General features: G+C 35.2%; 1 protein-coding gene across 1 annotated transcript in view; it reads left to right on the top strand.

Annotated features, from left to right (window-relative positions):
- Positions 1–14069, top strand: part of LOC115445525 (heparan-sulfate 6-O-sulfotransferase 2) — a 99125-nt gene that overhangs the window by 37127 nt on the left and 47929 nt on the right. Inside the window, exon 3 of the mRNA XM_030171816.2 lies at positions 2197–2294. Within this exon, the coding sequence (XP_030027676.1) occupies positions 2197–2294 (98 nt within the window). The remainder of the gene's footprint in view (positions 1–2196; positions 2295–14069) is intronic.

The following is a 14069-nucleotide window of genomic DNA, read 5'->3' as shown; positions in this document are numbered from 1 at the left end:
TACCAGATTATTATAAATGTTTTTTCGTAATAGTCTTAAGGTAACCGTAATTTTAGATATCATCTTCATTTGTAAGATATATGCTGCAACAACTAGCCCAACGGCTGTCAATAAAAAATAGTCAATAGTTCGTATATCATATCTTGGGCTACGATCAAAAAGAACTCCGTTCTTACGAAGTGGCAAACAAAAGCGAAATGCAGTCTGTTTTTATATAGTACCGTTATCAACAATTTATGGTAGAGGTGTGGATGAACGGTGAAAAAATATATGAAGCGAACGTGCACGCGTAAGACTGACTTATGGAGATCAGATTAAAAAAGGTATTCATTTATGGTGCGGTGAGTGATACTCGGAATCTGTTGTGTCGTAATTTTATAGAACTGATAGGCATCTCGGTACATATTTTGTATCGATCCTCTTTAACAGTATTAGCATTTACTAATTATTACGACAGCTAAAAACCCCGTTAAAATTTAGGAATGAGAATGAAAACATTATGAATTTATATGTCATACAAACGAACTGGTCGACATTTTAGTCGTTTTGTTTTTTAGAGAATACGCAAACATATTTTATATTGAAATCAAGCCAGCAGTTACAATGCAGATAGATCTGTACAGAGTTGTTAAAAAATTCTAGTAATTTCGTTTGCGGTGTAAGGAAGGGCAACTTATAAATCATTCAGTAATATTTTTTCTGCAACTATTTACTCTTTGTGCTGTTAGTATCCTCGTGAGAAGACTGCTTTCGTTTTTTACATATACGACACGATTTCAGAATTTAAGCTTTCTTCTACCTTTTTTTAGTGCGCTAGTAGGTAAGTGCTTTTAGTTTTTCAGTTAAAATAATAATGGTAGCAAGCAGCTAATTTACAAGACGAGGTTTTTGTTACTCTTTTTATTCTTAGTAACCAAGTACCTGGAAATTTCCATTCAGCGACTTTATGCTCGAATTTATAATGTAAATACGATTTTTAATTGTTCGGTCAATGACTGTTACTTTAATATCCTAGAGTTCAACAATCTATACGGGTATTAGAGGCCATGTTAAGTTTGTTAAGACAACACAGAATAGAGGACACCTACCAACTGTAGTTCAGAAACTCCACAAGATTCATGGACCCCTCTAATTACTTTGTGGTCCAACCTTTACTTCTCCGTCGATACTATTTCCATAGTAAGGATAGCAAGCTTCACAAGCTCTACCTTGTGTTTAAGCCAATTATACATACAGTATGCATGTCGTATATCCGTCCGGGCAGACATATCTCCACACACGTCTCGTATAAGCTTTACCATAATGGGCCAAGATAGGTTGGTAATGAATGACCCCAAGATATATCCGACAGTGGAGATAGTCGAGAGTACAGCCGCGCGTTCGCCATTATTTGCGCAATATCTTTCTTGGCGCGCTTATTTACATATAAAATCCACAGTATTGGAAATTTTATCTCGCCACTTGCGCACCGAGGATGTTCTGTTCATTTGATTCGTGATCCTATCGATATCCTTTGAAATCCACGGACTTTATTCAGCTGTAATGCGCACAAGTGTTGTTTATTACTGAAGGTTTACTGCGTGCAGCGGAAACGTTGCCATATAAGACTTCCAATCATGCGTTGATGGTGTTTGTCGTAGATATGTCTTGTTGCTTTTATATTCTTTTATCTATGTGTTATGTAGAACCAGTCATTGGTTTCCTAATAATTTCAAGTAAATTATATTATTGAAGTATATGAAATGAGAATTTGACTTATTTTTTTTTAAACTATTTATACCCTATTGAAATTATCAATATCATCTTGCGATAAGTATTTTATGTATTCTCATAGATTAGTTTCAATAGCAAAATACCTATAGATTGTTTTACAGCGATTGAAGAATTATGGAAATTTTAATACATCGAGATTTATAGTTTAATTCCCTTATTTGTGTCCTTCAATATTGGACAATGACAGCTGGGGCATGCGGTAGCCCTTGCGAGCGATACCGATTTCACTCGTAATTTCCGCAAGGAGTGCGATCTCTTTCAAAAGACTCATGCCAGTTGGAGGAAATGAAAATCCCTCTCGTTTAAATCGCGCCCGGCAACGTCTCCGCTTTCACAAACCTTTATACAAAATATTAATTTGAAGAAACTTATATCGTCTGTGCAATGTGGCATAACTTGTAACACATTGATTCCTTTTTACAGAGGCCGTGTAACTGTCAACGAGCGAGGAAACGGTGCCATTGTTTTCGGCCGCACAGCAACGAAATATGGCTCTTCTCACGATACTCCACTGGCTGGAAGTGAGTACTAACTTTTGTTGAGATATGAACGTCACGTAAATAAACATTTTTTGAATGCCGTTATGTTGAAATAGGTGGAAAAAACATATTCAACATTTTTTTTTGTGAAACTTTCTAGCAGAGAAACAGACTGTGGTGACAAGCTGTGTAAACTGCAACACGTGTCTCATTATAATAGCGTAGTGTCGCCGGCCCGTCGACGCCGACCCTCGACCGTCGACGACAAAGAGCTGGTGTCACGCTGTAAAGCCATAAATCCATGTCATGTAATTATATCTAGGCACCGAATTAGAATATGAATGACCATCAATATTGTCGGTGTGGCCGTGTAACGCAACAACAGGAACATTTGATTACATCAGCGGCGCCGCTGCCGACGTGTCCTTGGGCCCATCGTCGCCGCGTCCCGTTTTGGGCATGCAAATGTGCCGAATGTTCATAAATAAATAGACACTCGGGTGTAGTTTGAGTCATGCAAATCGCCTCTCCTGACTATTGTTCGCCGCCCTTGGGGATTATACGGCCGTTCATCGACACGTGCCTAGAATGCTTTATTGGAAACGAATTGATCAGCTAGCTCTATACAGCGTTTTAAAACAATTGGATTCGATATCAAAGGGTTAATATTCGTTTGATGTTTGAAGCTCGACGAGACTCGAGATACGTTACTTTATACTGGTAACAAAAATAATATTTTTCAAAGAAGCTTGGTTGGTATAGGTTCTTTTAGAGTAATAAGTGGACACTCTATATGCTGTGTCCATTTAATATTGTCATATAAATGTCTTCATTAATAAACTGAATTAAGACAAGGAACGAATTCTATGTTAAAATTTGATTACTTACTGCGTTTATCGATAAACTACTATGAATGGTGTTGTGTTATCTTATATGGCGATCTTTATTATAAGTTTTATAATGACAGTTGCTAAATACTATGGTAATCGTGCGGAATATTTTTGCCAAAACAAAAATGTATATTAATTTCAATATGCGTTAGTCAGTGAATTTCAATTTCTTACATAACTATATTAAACTTTATTATCGAATAAAAATAAGTTTCAAGTCACCGCCATCGCATTAGCATTCAACGAAATGTTCGAGCCATCTGAATACTATTATAGTGAACGTGCCGTAAAAAACAATTGTTATATTTCGAGTAGTGTGTCGATTAAATCAATTTTGTCGCGCCTAAACCGTTGTGTTGTCATTCGACGGTGTTTGTATGTCGTTGTATATTGCAGATCACGTGGTCTGTTCATTAAACCAAGTGTAGTGGTGGTCCATCTATTCAGTATTAGGCACGCATTCTATTGATATCATTCAAATAACTACCGGGTTTTTATTGACAACTCTAAAAAAAAACATAATTTAAATATACGCTGAGCCACTTCACGCCCATCGGACGTTGCTCGAGCATTGTTATACGACAAAATATATTATTTGAAAAAGTTCATTCTCTCATTCAATTTATTGGAACACATCTGGCTGTAAGGCGTGGAATATTACGCATTCGAAGAGGCATTTACGTTGTTATAGTTCTAATTATATTTACGTTTACAACATGTTTTGTGAAATAAGTTACGTTTCGTAATGTATTCCATATATTGTATGACGCTGAGTCCGCGTGTTGTATTTAAATGTGTTACAAAGATTTAAATTTTTTATTAGGATTTATGAGTCGGTTTATTTTAGTGTTATAAAATCGGTATCAAGCTGTGTGCGTTGCTTGATGGTGACATGGCACAACGCACTCAAAATTTAAGGTCACAAGGTTAATAAGCGTTATATGAAATCAGTAGAACACCGATTAGATTGAAGAATAGTTTGTGACTACCTACATAAAATTTTCATTATGTTTTGGAAAGTTTTGAAAGTTATGTTCTAATTTCTGAGTAGGATAAAAATAAACTGTATGGATAAGCCAGCTTGTGCAATGCATACCTATTTTATATTATTATTTATATACTGTATTGTAGTAATTAAGCCAGAATATGCTAAATCGATTCAATATAAGTTAATGCATGCGAACAGATTGATGGCCTATCTATCCGTTCTTTTTGATATCATTATGAATGTGAAAGTCAGTTTTACTGTGTATATTTAATTCCTTAGTGGCCACTGAACCTATCTTACCTTTATTTATTTTTTATAATTAAATCACCGGCAACTAATTACGAGTCGTACGGACGAGCTGACGACGCTTCATAGTTACGCGTCTAAGCAGTAAACGCGATGTAGCTGTTTGTTGGTGTGGATACATATTTTTATAAACAACTGCGTTTGCTGCAGACGCGTATAAAAAACGTGCGTCTTCAGTTCGTATATGTATAAAACACTATGTGGAAAGACTCTTACTATAGCACAAATAGGATAAAAAAAATGCAAACGTCATGTCATTTCTTCAGCAGTACACACATTTCTTATTTTTTAATATAAAGTACTAAAATCACAAAGGAGTACACAATACTTACAAAACATACGCAAGGTTCATATTTTACGATATAGTTATGACGCGGTACTTACATGAAAATTTCATTTCATTGTCAAAATTAATAATATGTTACATTTAAGAGCAAGATGTTGGTTTCATAATTTAATAAACATTGTAAAACGAAATTGAACTAAATTATAATATTATGTAAATTAGCGTAATAAAACACACGTTAACCATTTTTACAGTGTAATAAAATTGTTATTTTGACAGCATTAAATTGGCGAAATGTAGATTTAAAATATGAGGGAGGAAATATTTATTGTAGATATTAATTAAAATACATATACACTGTGCCAAAAGAAAACCGGGAAACAAAATTAAACAAGAGTCCGACGCCTCCAGCTAGCTTGTTATGTAGGTACTTACATAAAACAATAAATATCTAACGTCTTTGACTATCGTATTCTATTCCAAGAATAATATTGTTTCTACTTTAGGTATAGCGGTTTGTATTTTCTTTATATAAATTACGTTACCTAAGCAGCCGCAGTCCGCGTGATAAAGTTTATAGGTCAACTTGAGTACCGTCCATTTCTCTAGAATAAAAAGCGCCTTGTGTCTTACAGGTCGGCAAGTTGCTTTACTGCCAGAAAATCGTTCCGTTCGTTTTGTCGCAGACTGAATAGCAAAATTTGTCTGAACTATATATAAAATGTATTCTGTCATCCTATTAATTGCGTGACTCAAACATTATTTGATGTAATTTTTAAGTAATAATTTTATAAAATTGTAGGTTGAGTATCGTATCTATGTCAGCCACAGTAAACAAAATGTATCATCACCACAAAGCATAATTTAAATTTACTCTCGTGACGAATATGTCTCGGCGCATGTTCTCTGTTCAAACATACCACATTGAATATTTTAAACATTACGCTTAATCTCTTCTCGTGTAGGCAATAAGAAAACAAAGCCGAAAAGTCATCGTTCCGTAATTGATTTTATGCATAGCTGTGTCAACAACGCCGCGGCGACGCCCGGAATTATGGACACGGCACTTAATGCTTGATCTTAATGCTCTTAGAAAGTCGTTAGAATATTCTCACAGGGGCAAAGGTGGCGTTTGTTGGCTTGTAAGCTATTAATTCGATAGCCTGGTCCCATAGACCTCCCAAGTGGACAACGAGAGGAGCTACGGGTCGCCCTATTCCCCTATATGAGAAGTTGTATCTTAAAACGACATAGATTAGCTTCTATTGTTCACTGTGTACTAATGTCGCGCGACACTTGGCCAAACTTAAGCCTTTAAATAGTCCATGTGTTCAAGACAAATGATGGGGAAACGTTTTTTGACTTAATAAGGAGTGAGCGAGATTGTTATCTCTCATGGTTCGTATAATTTATGTCTCGTATGGCCCATAAATAAAGCATGATAATGATAGTCTGTATTTCGTGGTCTCTGTGTATGAGTGTTTGTATTAAGGCGAACGGAATAGTTACGTTGCTGCGTTAAATTGTATACATTAGATTGTCGGACGTTGTCAATTTAGAGAACGGCAAAAAAATAGATTAAAGTCTGACTTCCTAATAGACGCTGTGGCACTAGTTAGATTGAAGTTGCAAAATGCATTACTAATGTGAGGTTGTTTTTTATTTGCAAAAAAAAAACGATTATTTACTAAGTTTACTTAATTATTTTTTATGTGAAAAATTGATTAAATATGTAGTTTAATTAATATACGCTATCCGTCGATGTGGAGCGGGGGGCTATATTCGGCTTACTCCAATTGTGCAGGCAATAAAGTTAATTTGTTCAGCACGAGTGCCTGCCGATTATGGCGCTGCATGTTTGATATTAGATCGAAATGTCTTCCGAGTGACTTAACGTTCATTTGTCATTCGAGTCCTTAATCTGTCTCTTTGCAAAGCTTGATCTGATCTCGGAACGAATACTCGCGGACTCATTCCGATTAATAGTTCCATCAGTATTAATCTAAAGTCTGTCACACTCGTCGGTGTCCAATTGTGTCGGCTGAGGCGGTTTTAACGAGTTCGCTCTCGTCTTGATTCGCCTATCTGGAACCACATCTATCTTATGGTCCGTATCTGTCCGGTGAGCGGTGAGCGGTTATCGTTCCATCGTAAATTAACACAAATTAGCCGACGCGTCTATTCATGTTGGCCAGGACGTTACGCCAAACGCTTAGAAGTCTTTATTTAGTGGTGACTTCTCGATTAGTTGGTAATTGGCTGAGTTAACGTATTAGGACTAAATTGACTAGTAAGACCAAAGTATTTTCCTGCTGTGATCCAGTGATGGACGTGCTGTTAAGATATTTTTTGTGTAGTAATATTCTATCTAATGTTTCGTCAGCGGTGTTTATGAGCCTGTTGATGCGGTAGAACATTCTCAACACTGTTATTTGGAGCGAATAAAGTTATTATGTATACATGTGATGGATTCACGGAAAGCATTAGGCGGGTTTTATAAGCACTAATTGTTTTCTTAATGCAAATGTTGTTACATATAAAAAATAATTTCAGATTCATATTTAGGAAAATCTTGCGTTGTTTGCTACACGTCACTTTGTAATCTTGATCTAAGCAGATAATGATGCCAATATGTCAAGTGTCAGCAGGTGATTTAATCCGTGTGTTATCATACTCGTTATCTTGGGCCGTATAATGTTACCAATTACCTACTTTTATTACTTACTAGCTTCTGAGCGCGGCTCTGTCCTCGTAACAAAGTGTTTTAGGGATAATAAAGTAACCTCAAGCCCTTATAGACGATGTGGTCAAATTCTCGGAGAGATTTAAGTGTTTAATCAATAAATATATAATAATATAATATATAATATAGTTTTGATCACCGTTCAAGATAAAAGTCCCTCTTATATTTTTCCGGAATAAATTGGAGCCTATATTTTAAGTCAGACCTCTAATAGTAGGTATACATTGGTGAAAACGGCATTCAATTCCATGCAGTAGTTTTTGCGTGATGCTGGTAAAAATAAAAAAATCGTAAAACTGTTGTTTTGACTTCTGTTGCTCTAAAAAACATCCCCCATACTAGTTTTACTTCAATATCGACTTGTTAAAATTTTATGATAATATGTTAGGATCATACATCATTTAATGTATTTTTTTGTAAACCCAAATACTGCTTCGACACCGAAATCAAAAGAAATATTCGTAAACAATACTAAAACTATTGACCTCATGGTTTGTACAGATGTTTCTACAGTTTTACGTGCAACGATCTACGGAATTAAACGTATACACCGTACGTGAAATTAATATGCATACATTTTTTATATCTCGCGGAAAAGAATGTAGCTTAATTTGTCTGGAAAACACGCTTGTGTTGAGTCTATTAAAAGTCAAGTTAGTTTGTGCATGTTTATTTCTGTGTAGTGTGTACAGTTTGTTGCATTACGTCTACTGCATACTTTTATACTGAAGTTTTATACAAGAGTAGCCATTAAGGTAATACATTTAATGATCATAATACTGCCAGCATCACGAATACGTTGCGTGTGCAAAAATGTTTCAATTTCTCGATCTACGCAAATAACGCGTGCCAATTTGAAACTTATTATTTTCACATATTAGTAATATATATTACCTACGTCATCTTGTAGTGAAAGGCTTAGTCATGTGTTCTTCAAATTTTAAGTTTTATCTGTATTATGATTTCCCGCTCTGGGGTTCGAATGCAGAATATTATTCGGATGGCAACCAAAGCAGTGTTATTGTACTACAGCAAAGGGGCGTCGTGCGAACAAGACACGCACGCCTAGAGTGACGACGTTAGGCCTGCCGCCTGCGTCCAGGGTTCAGAGTAAACGCAGTTCATACAACGTTGTTCTTATATGTTAATATATTCGTATCGATACAGATCTCCGTTGTTCCCTCGCCGTGAGATATGGAAATAGTATCGCCTTTGTGTTTTATAAAACAGTCGGGGCGTGCGACCGAGTCCTCTGCTGCATTTTACAACAGTTTCCAACGTAACCTGTATGTGTGTTTTTATGCCGGGATTGTGCATTCTTTTCCTTTACATATTATGCTGTTTATAGTAAAGGGTTGTGCATAGTTAACAAATGTGTGAAGCTCGTGGGAAGTTTTTTACTGCTATGGAATCTTCTTTAAGGTGCTTTCATTTTTGGTATATTGGTAATATATTAAAATAATATGTGATTACAAATTGGTAAATGTTTAAAGTAATAAGTATAATTAATATTTCTATTTTCTACGATAAGAAGTAGTGTGAGTTGGTTTTATTTTTCCATGTTTAATTTAAGTTAGTAATCTGTTGCTTCGCTCTAATAAGTCTTGCTGAAGTTCGTCAAGGGAAATCTATTCGTAGGATATAATAATATAGTTTGCAAAATTAATTGAGTACTAAGTTGATCTCTGTTCAGACTGAGTTATTAAATGATTCTTAAGCTTTCCAAGAAGCTATAACAATTACTCTGTGAAAATGAATAATACGCAATTTACTATTATTACTCTGAATCCTCGGCCGGCAATCGTATCTACTCAATAATCGGAAAGGACAGACCAATCAATTTCCAATAACTAATAGCAAAACTTTTCAATGCTTGACTCAGTTAAATTGGTGTTTCGGGAGAGGTCTTTCCAATTGACTTTTCCGTTCTGAATTCGACGATAAATGGCTATTACATCAGCCAAACGAATTTCGGACGACAAAACCCGAATTTGAGTACATAAATTTCGGTTATGACTTTTGTTATACGTGTACCGCGCGTTACTTCTGACCTATCTTTAGGCTCGGGAGTATACATTTAAATTGTTATAATTAACTAGAATTGTAGATTAATTAATTCATCACAACATTACTATTACGTATAAATCCTTATATTCTGCAGTTTAAATTGCAATTATGATAAATATACATATAAATCTTAAGTACAACAATCAAAGGACGCCGCTGATAAAGTCGAGTGATTACAATAATGAACCCAAACTCACATGTTCATTCACAGAAGCGTGTAATACGCAACATGGAGATATCTCGAGTGAGAAATGAATTTGTCTGCTAATCATAACATGTACAAATGTCAGTCGACATAACTCACCGCGACATGCCAGCAGCAAGACATCAACATATCTTTATTACGTATAGTGATAAACGTAACTAGAACTATCGCGTGAATTAATCGGTCAACGACCTCCAGCTGCATGGAACAAACTTGTATGAACGTTTTATGGTCGGGTTACGTGGTTGCAAATGTCTGCAGCGGTAAGATCATCACCGTCTTTGAAGCTTAATTTGGTTTTAGAGTGGTTGAGCAGCACTTAAAGTAGTAGCAACTAGTATGTTGGGTTTATAATCGCGATTCTTCAGTAGACTATAGAAGTCGGGCAGGGGCACCCAGCGAACATTTTCAATTTAGTGTTTTTTATCCATATGGTTTTATGCTACATTAGTATAATGGAAATTGCGACCAACGATATTTTATAGATGACATCAGGACAGAGGCATGGTCTTGGTGAATGAATTCCATTCTAGAATGAATTTTCCATTGTGCTACGATTTTGCATATACCGATGATTATAGCGTAAATTATTGGAATAGTAAATGAATTGTTTATGCGCCGGTGGAGCGGCGAGCAATCAACGCCCGGTGCAAATTCATCGAATCACTTCCTGTCCACGCTCGCGGGCATTTCCTCTTTACACCGTTTACTGGAATAGAGATGTTTGTAATTTGTCAGTTACTAATAAAACACTTTTTGTATAGTTATTGATAACTGACCTGTAGGATCTTGGGTTGTATTTGCATGTTAGGTAACACTATGTTTCGTTTATTCTGTCTTGATTTTCTCGGGAATTGCCCTTAGTTTGATGTCAAGCAAACGATAGTAATGAAAAATTACCTTATCTCTGCTTCATACGTCTATAAGTATGTAACATTGACCACACATTAGGTTTTAGATAAGGACAGGTAGAGGAAGAAGAGTATGCTGCAACATTAACCGTCCTTTGCTAAAGTATAAATAATAATATTGATACTAATTAATGCAATGCAAATGATCGTTTATATTTCATAATTGATTTCTTAAAAGGACTGTTGCTTACCGTAACCGTAAATGACTATTCATTTTTACCTTATTTTAATAGCAATAGGTTACAGTGCCGAAGCGTCAATAGAACCCGATTCCTACGGGCTTCTCTTTTAGGTTTATTTACGTTTGTCTTAGTATTTTTGTTTTCTGTCATGTAGGCCGTTAACATATCGGTTAACTAGGGCAATATTTGTATCTCGGGTTACCTTTTGAAAAATTTCACCCTTCCCCACTAATGGGTTATGTCAAATATTTTCTCAAGTAGTTTTGCATTAACTTTCGGTTGTTATTTCAGTTCCACATTGCTGTCCCGACATATTGATAAGGAAATTATAGCAATAATGAAGTAATGACTGTAGGTTACTGGGTAAAGTAATCATTTCGAAAATTACGTTACTGATGTGAAAGTAAAAGTGTCTCAACGGCAATTTAGGGTACATTTATGTTGAAACATACTTCGATTAAATTGATACAGTTTTGAACATTTACTTATGTAAGATATCGTAAATCTTTATTTTTTGCTGGTTTTATATCGACTTTGTAATGTGTACCGTGTAGTCTCCTGCGCTACTCAATCTCTACCCCTTTGGCCGTGCTTCACATCGTCTCTAGTGGGATTATTGTCTCACGTCTTTCAATGATGACGAGCTAGCGCTTTTTGCGCCGTCTAGTTCTATTCCATACATAAAAAAATAACTAAAGAGAGTACGGAAACTGATTCGTATACTTAAATGCTTTCCTTTAGTTCACGATCAGCATATATTGCTTCGCTTTTGATTGGTCAATTTGCCTTAAGGGCAAACACGGTCTTTTTCCTTGTAGTGAGACGTTTAACTAATGCTATGGAATAATAAAATTATCTCATGATCTGTGTGGATAAATTAATCGGGCAACTAACTCAAATAGCTTCAAGGTACATTAGATTAATATCGTTTAAACCTGAACCCATTAGTAAAGATTAAATCTGTTTAACTACTTTGAAAGGATCATGCATTACGCTATTAAACCAATATAATAGTTACTATACTGTTATTATTTTTTTATTTTATTGAGTATGTATAAAATTGTTCTGCCATTGAACAGAGTTGAGGATATCTCACGACGTTTGTCTTGTAAAAATATGCTATATTAATAAAACCATGTATCTTCTAAAAGCCGGAATTGCGTGTTCGGGGATTGGCATTATCAATATCGACACTCTATTTCACATCTGCTAAACAATTAGCACATTAGCGATATTTTTTTTAGATGGGGGTAATTTATGGTTTAATCATATCTATATATTCCAAATTATTAACAAAATCATGCTTTTAAAATAATTACACTTTCACATAATAAATTTTCACCCTTCATTTCACATCAAGACATTAAAAAAAGAATTCAGTGAAAGTTAAAGATTTGTTAATACTCTTACAGCCCATGTGGTTATGCCTCGTAACAATAAATTATTGCCTTTAAACTGTCGCCGGCCCCATCTGGTACGACCTGACTTCAACCCCACCACAATCTACTGACGCGCTAACGAGGGTGTGACACTCGCAAACTTTATTTAAAATCTAATCAATTAACGTGATCTTATCTTTAACCTAACGCTAAAATTTTAGTTGTAGCTTATCGTGTACGATATGAAGTAGTAACGCTTCCTGTTATGTCTAAGTATTGGTTATGGGTCGCGATAATAATATTTGTGTATTGATTTCTATACAAGCTTTCTAAAAGTTGGAATCCATTATATTTATGTTATGTTCTATGGGATCAAAGGAGATAGTAAAACTATGTCGATATTTATTACGTTGTTGTTTAATGGCAGTGTGCCTGCGAAAGTTGAGATCCCAGAATTTATGGTTATCAGGTTGAGTAAATAGGACATTTTTTGCAATAATATGCTGAACATAAACCTCCAGCATAAAAATGTTCAATATTGCTCTACGGAATTCTCAAGATCGCTAGAATCTCTCCCTTTATTTATTCATTTCAAGTAGAATGCATGGCAGCGTCTTTCAGAGGTAGTGTCCACTTGAGAAACTTGTTGTTTTAACTGCTATCCGTTCTGCTATGTGGTTAAGGTAATCTAACTTAACGCGTTTGCTTGGAACAACACTTGTAAGATGTGCTTTTACTGGCATTAGTATTGTCGTTTGCCAATAACAATGTGTATTTTTTTGGAATATTTTATTTAGATTTTTACCGTGTTGTATGTAGTGAAGTGAAATAAGGTCATTTTAATTTTAATATGCTTAAAAAATACATGAAAATATATGATCAATAAGAAAGAATAAAAATGTCTGTTGAGTAACAATCCTCAGCTAATTAACGTTTCCCTTGCTTACGCAGCACTATTCGTTCCTCCAGTTCGTAACACAATAAAGCGAACTTCATTTGATATTTCCTAGTTGTCGACTCGTCAGCTAATTTAGAACATTCAACAAATAGCAAACATTCCATTTCGTGATTATTGTGTGTAAACAGCTACTGTGGCAGTGTGCTTTATGATTCAAAACTCTTGATACATACATTACCCTGTAATTATACACATGCGTGTATAATTGTGTACATTGTTTACGTGTTCGAAGTTGATCTAATGAGAATTTATGTGCGCATTGTAATTTAACTCCCGTCAGCTCCCTGACAAATTATTTGCAGAGTAGGCTCCCGCAGGCCCGCGTTTTATAATGAAGCTGATAGTTAAACAACATCATTTCATTATATTTTTATTTTTATGTGCTATGACAAAGGCTTGAGGCTTTTAGTTGTGCAATGTAATAATATCAGAATTTTAAAAATAATTTCTTATCTCAACGTGCTCATATAAAATATAAATATTTATATTTCGATGGCGCAAAACATCTGCAAAAGAAACGAAAAATAATTGACTTCATTACTAGTGCGCCTTTTTAGTGCGACAGCCTTAAAATGTATTAAGTCAATTAAAACTTTTAACGACTTGACTTAGTAGTTTAACTTTATTATCGTGGCGATTTTCCAAAGAAATATTTAAAAACCGGACAAGTGCGAGATGGACTCGCGCACCGAGGGTTCTGCACGTATTGGTAGCTACCAGTTTCTACAGTACCCTCGTTTGAAGGTATCTAAGTATATGTAAGTTCAAACTTGATAAACTTGACATTGCCGTTCGATCCCTCGACACGGTTATTGCATCAATTGCAATTAAGGATATTATAATAATAACTTAGATTTTTTTGTTTATTTTAGGATTTCTGTTTTTTTTACTTTACATGTGCT

This window comes from Manduca sexta, chromosome 28 (assembly GCF_014839805.1).
Source record: "Manduca sexta isolate Smith_Timp_Sample1 chromosome 28, JHU_Msex_v1.0, whole genome shotgun sequence".
Lineage (NCBI taxonomy): Eukaryota > Metazoa > Arthropoda > Insecta > Lepidoptera > Sphingidae > Manduca > Manduca sexta.
Note: the sequence above shows the minus strand (reverse complement) of the source record. Positions and strands in the feature narration are given on the sequence as shown.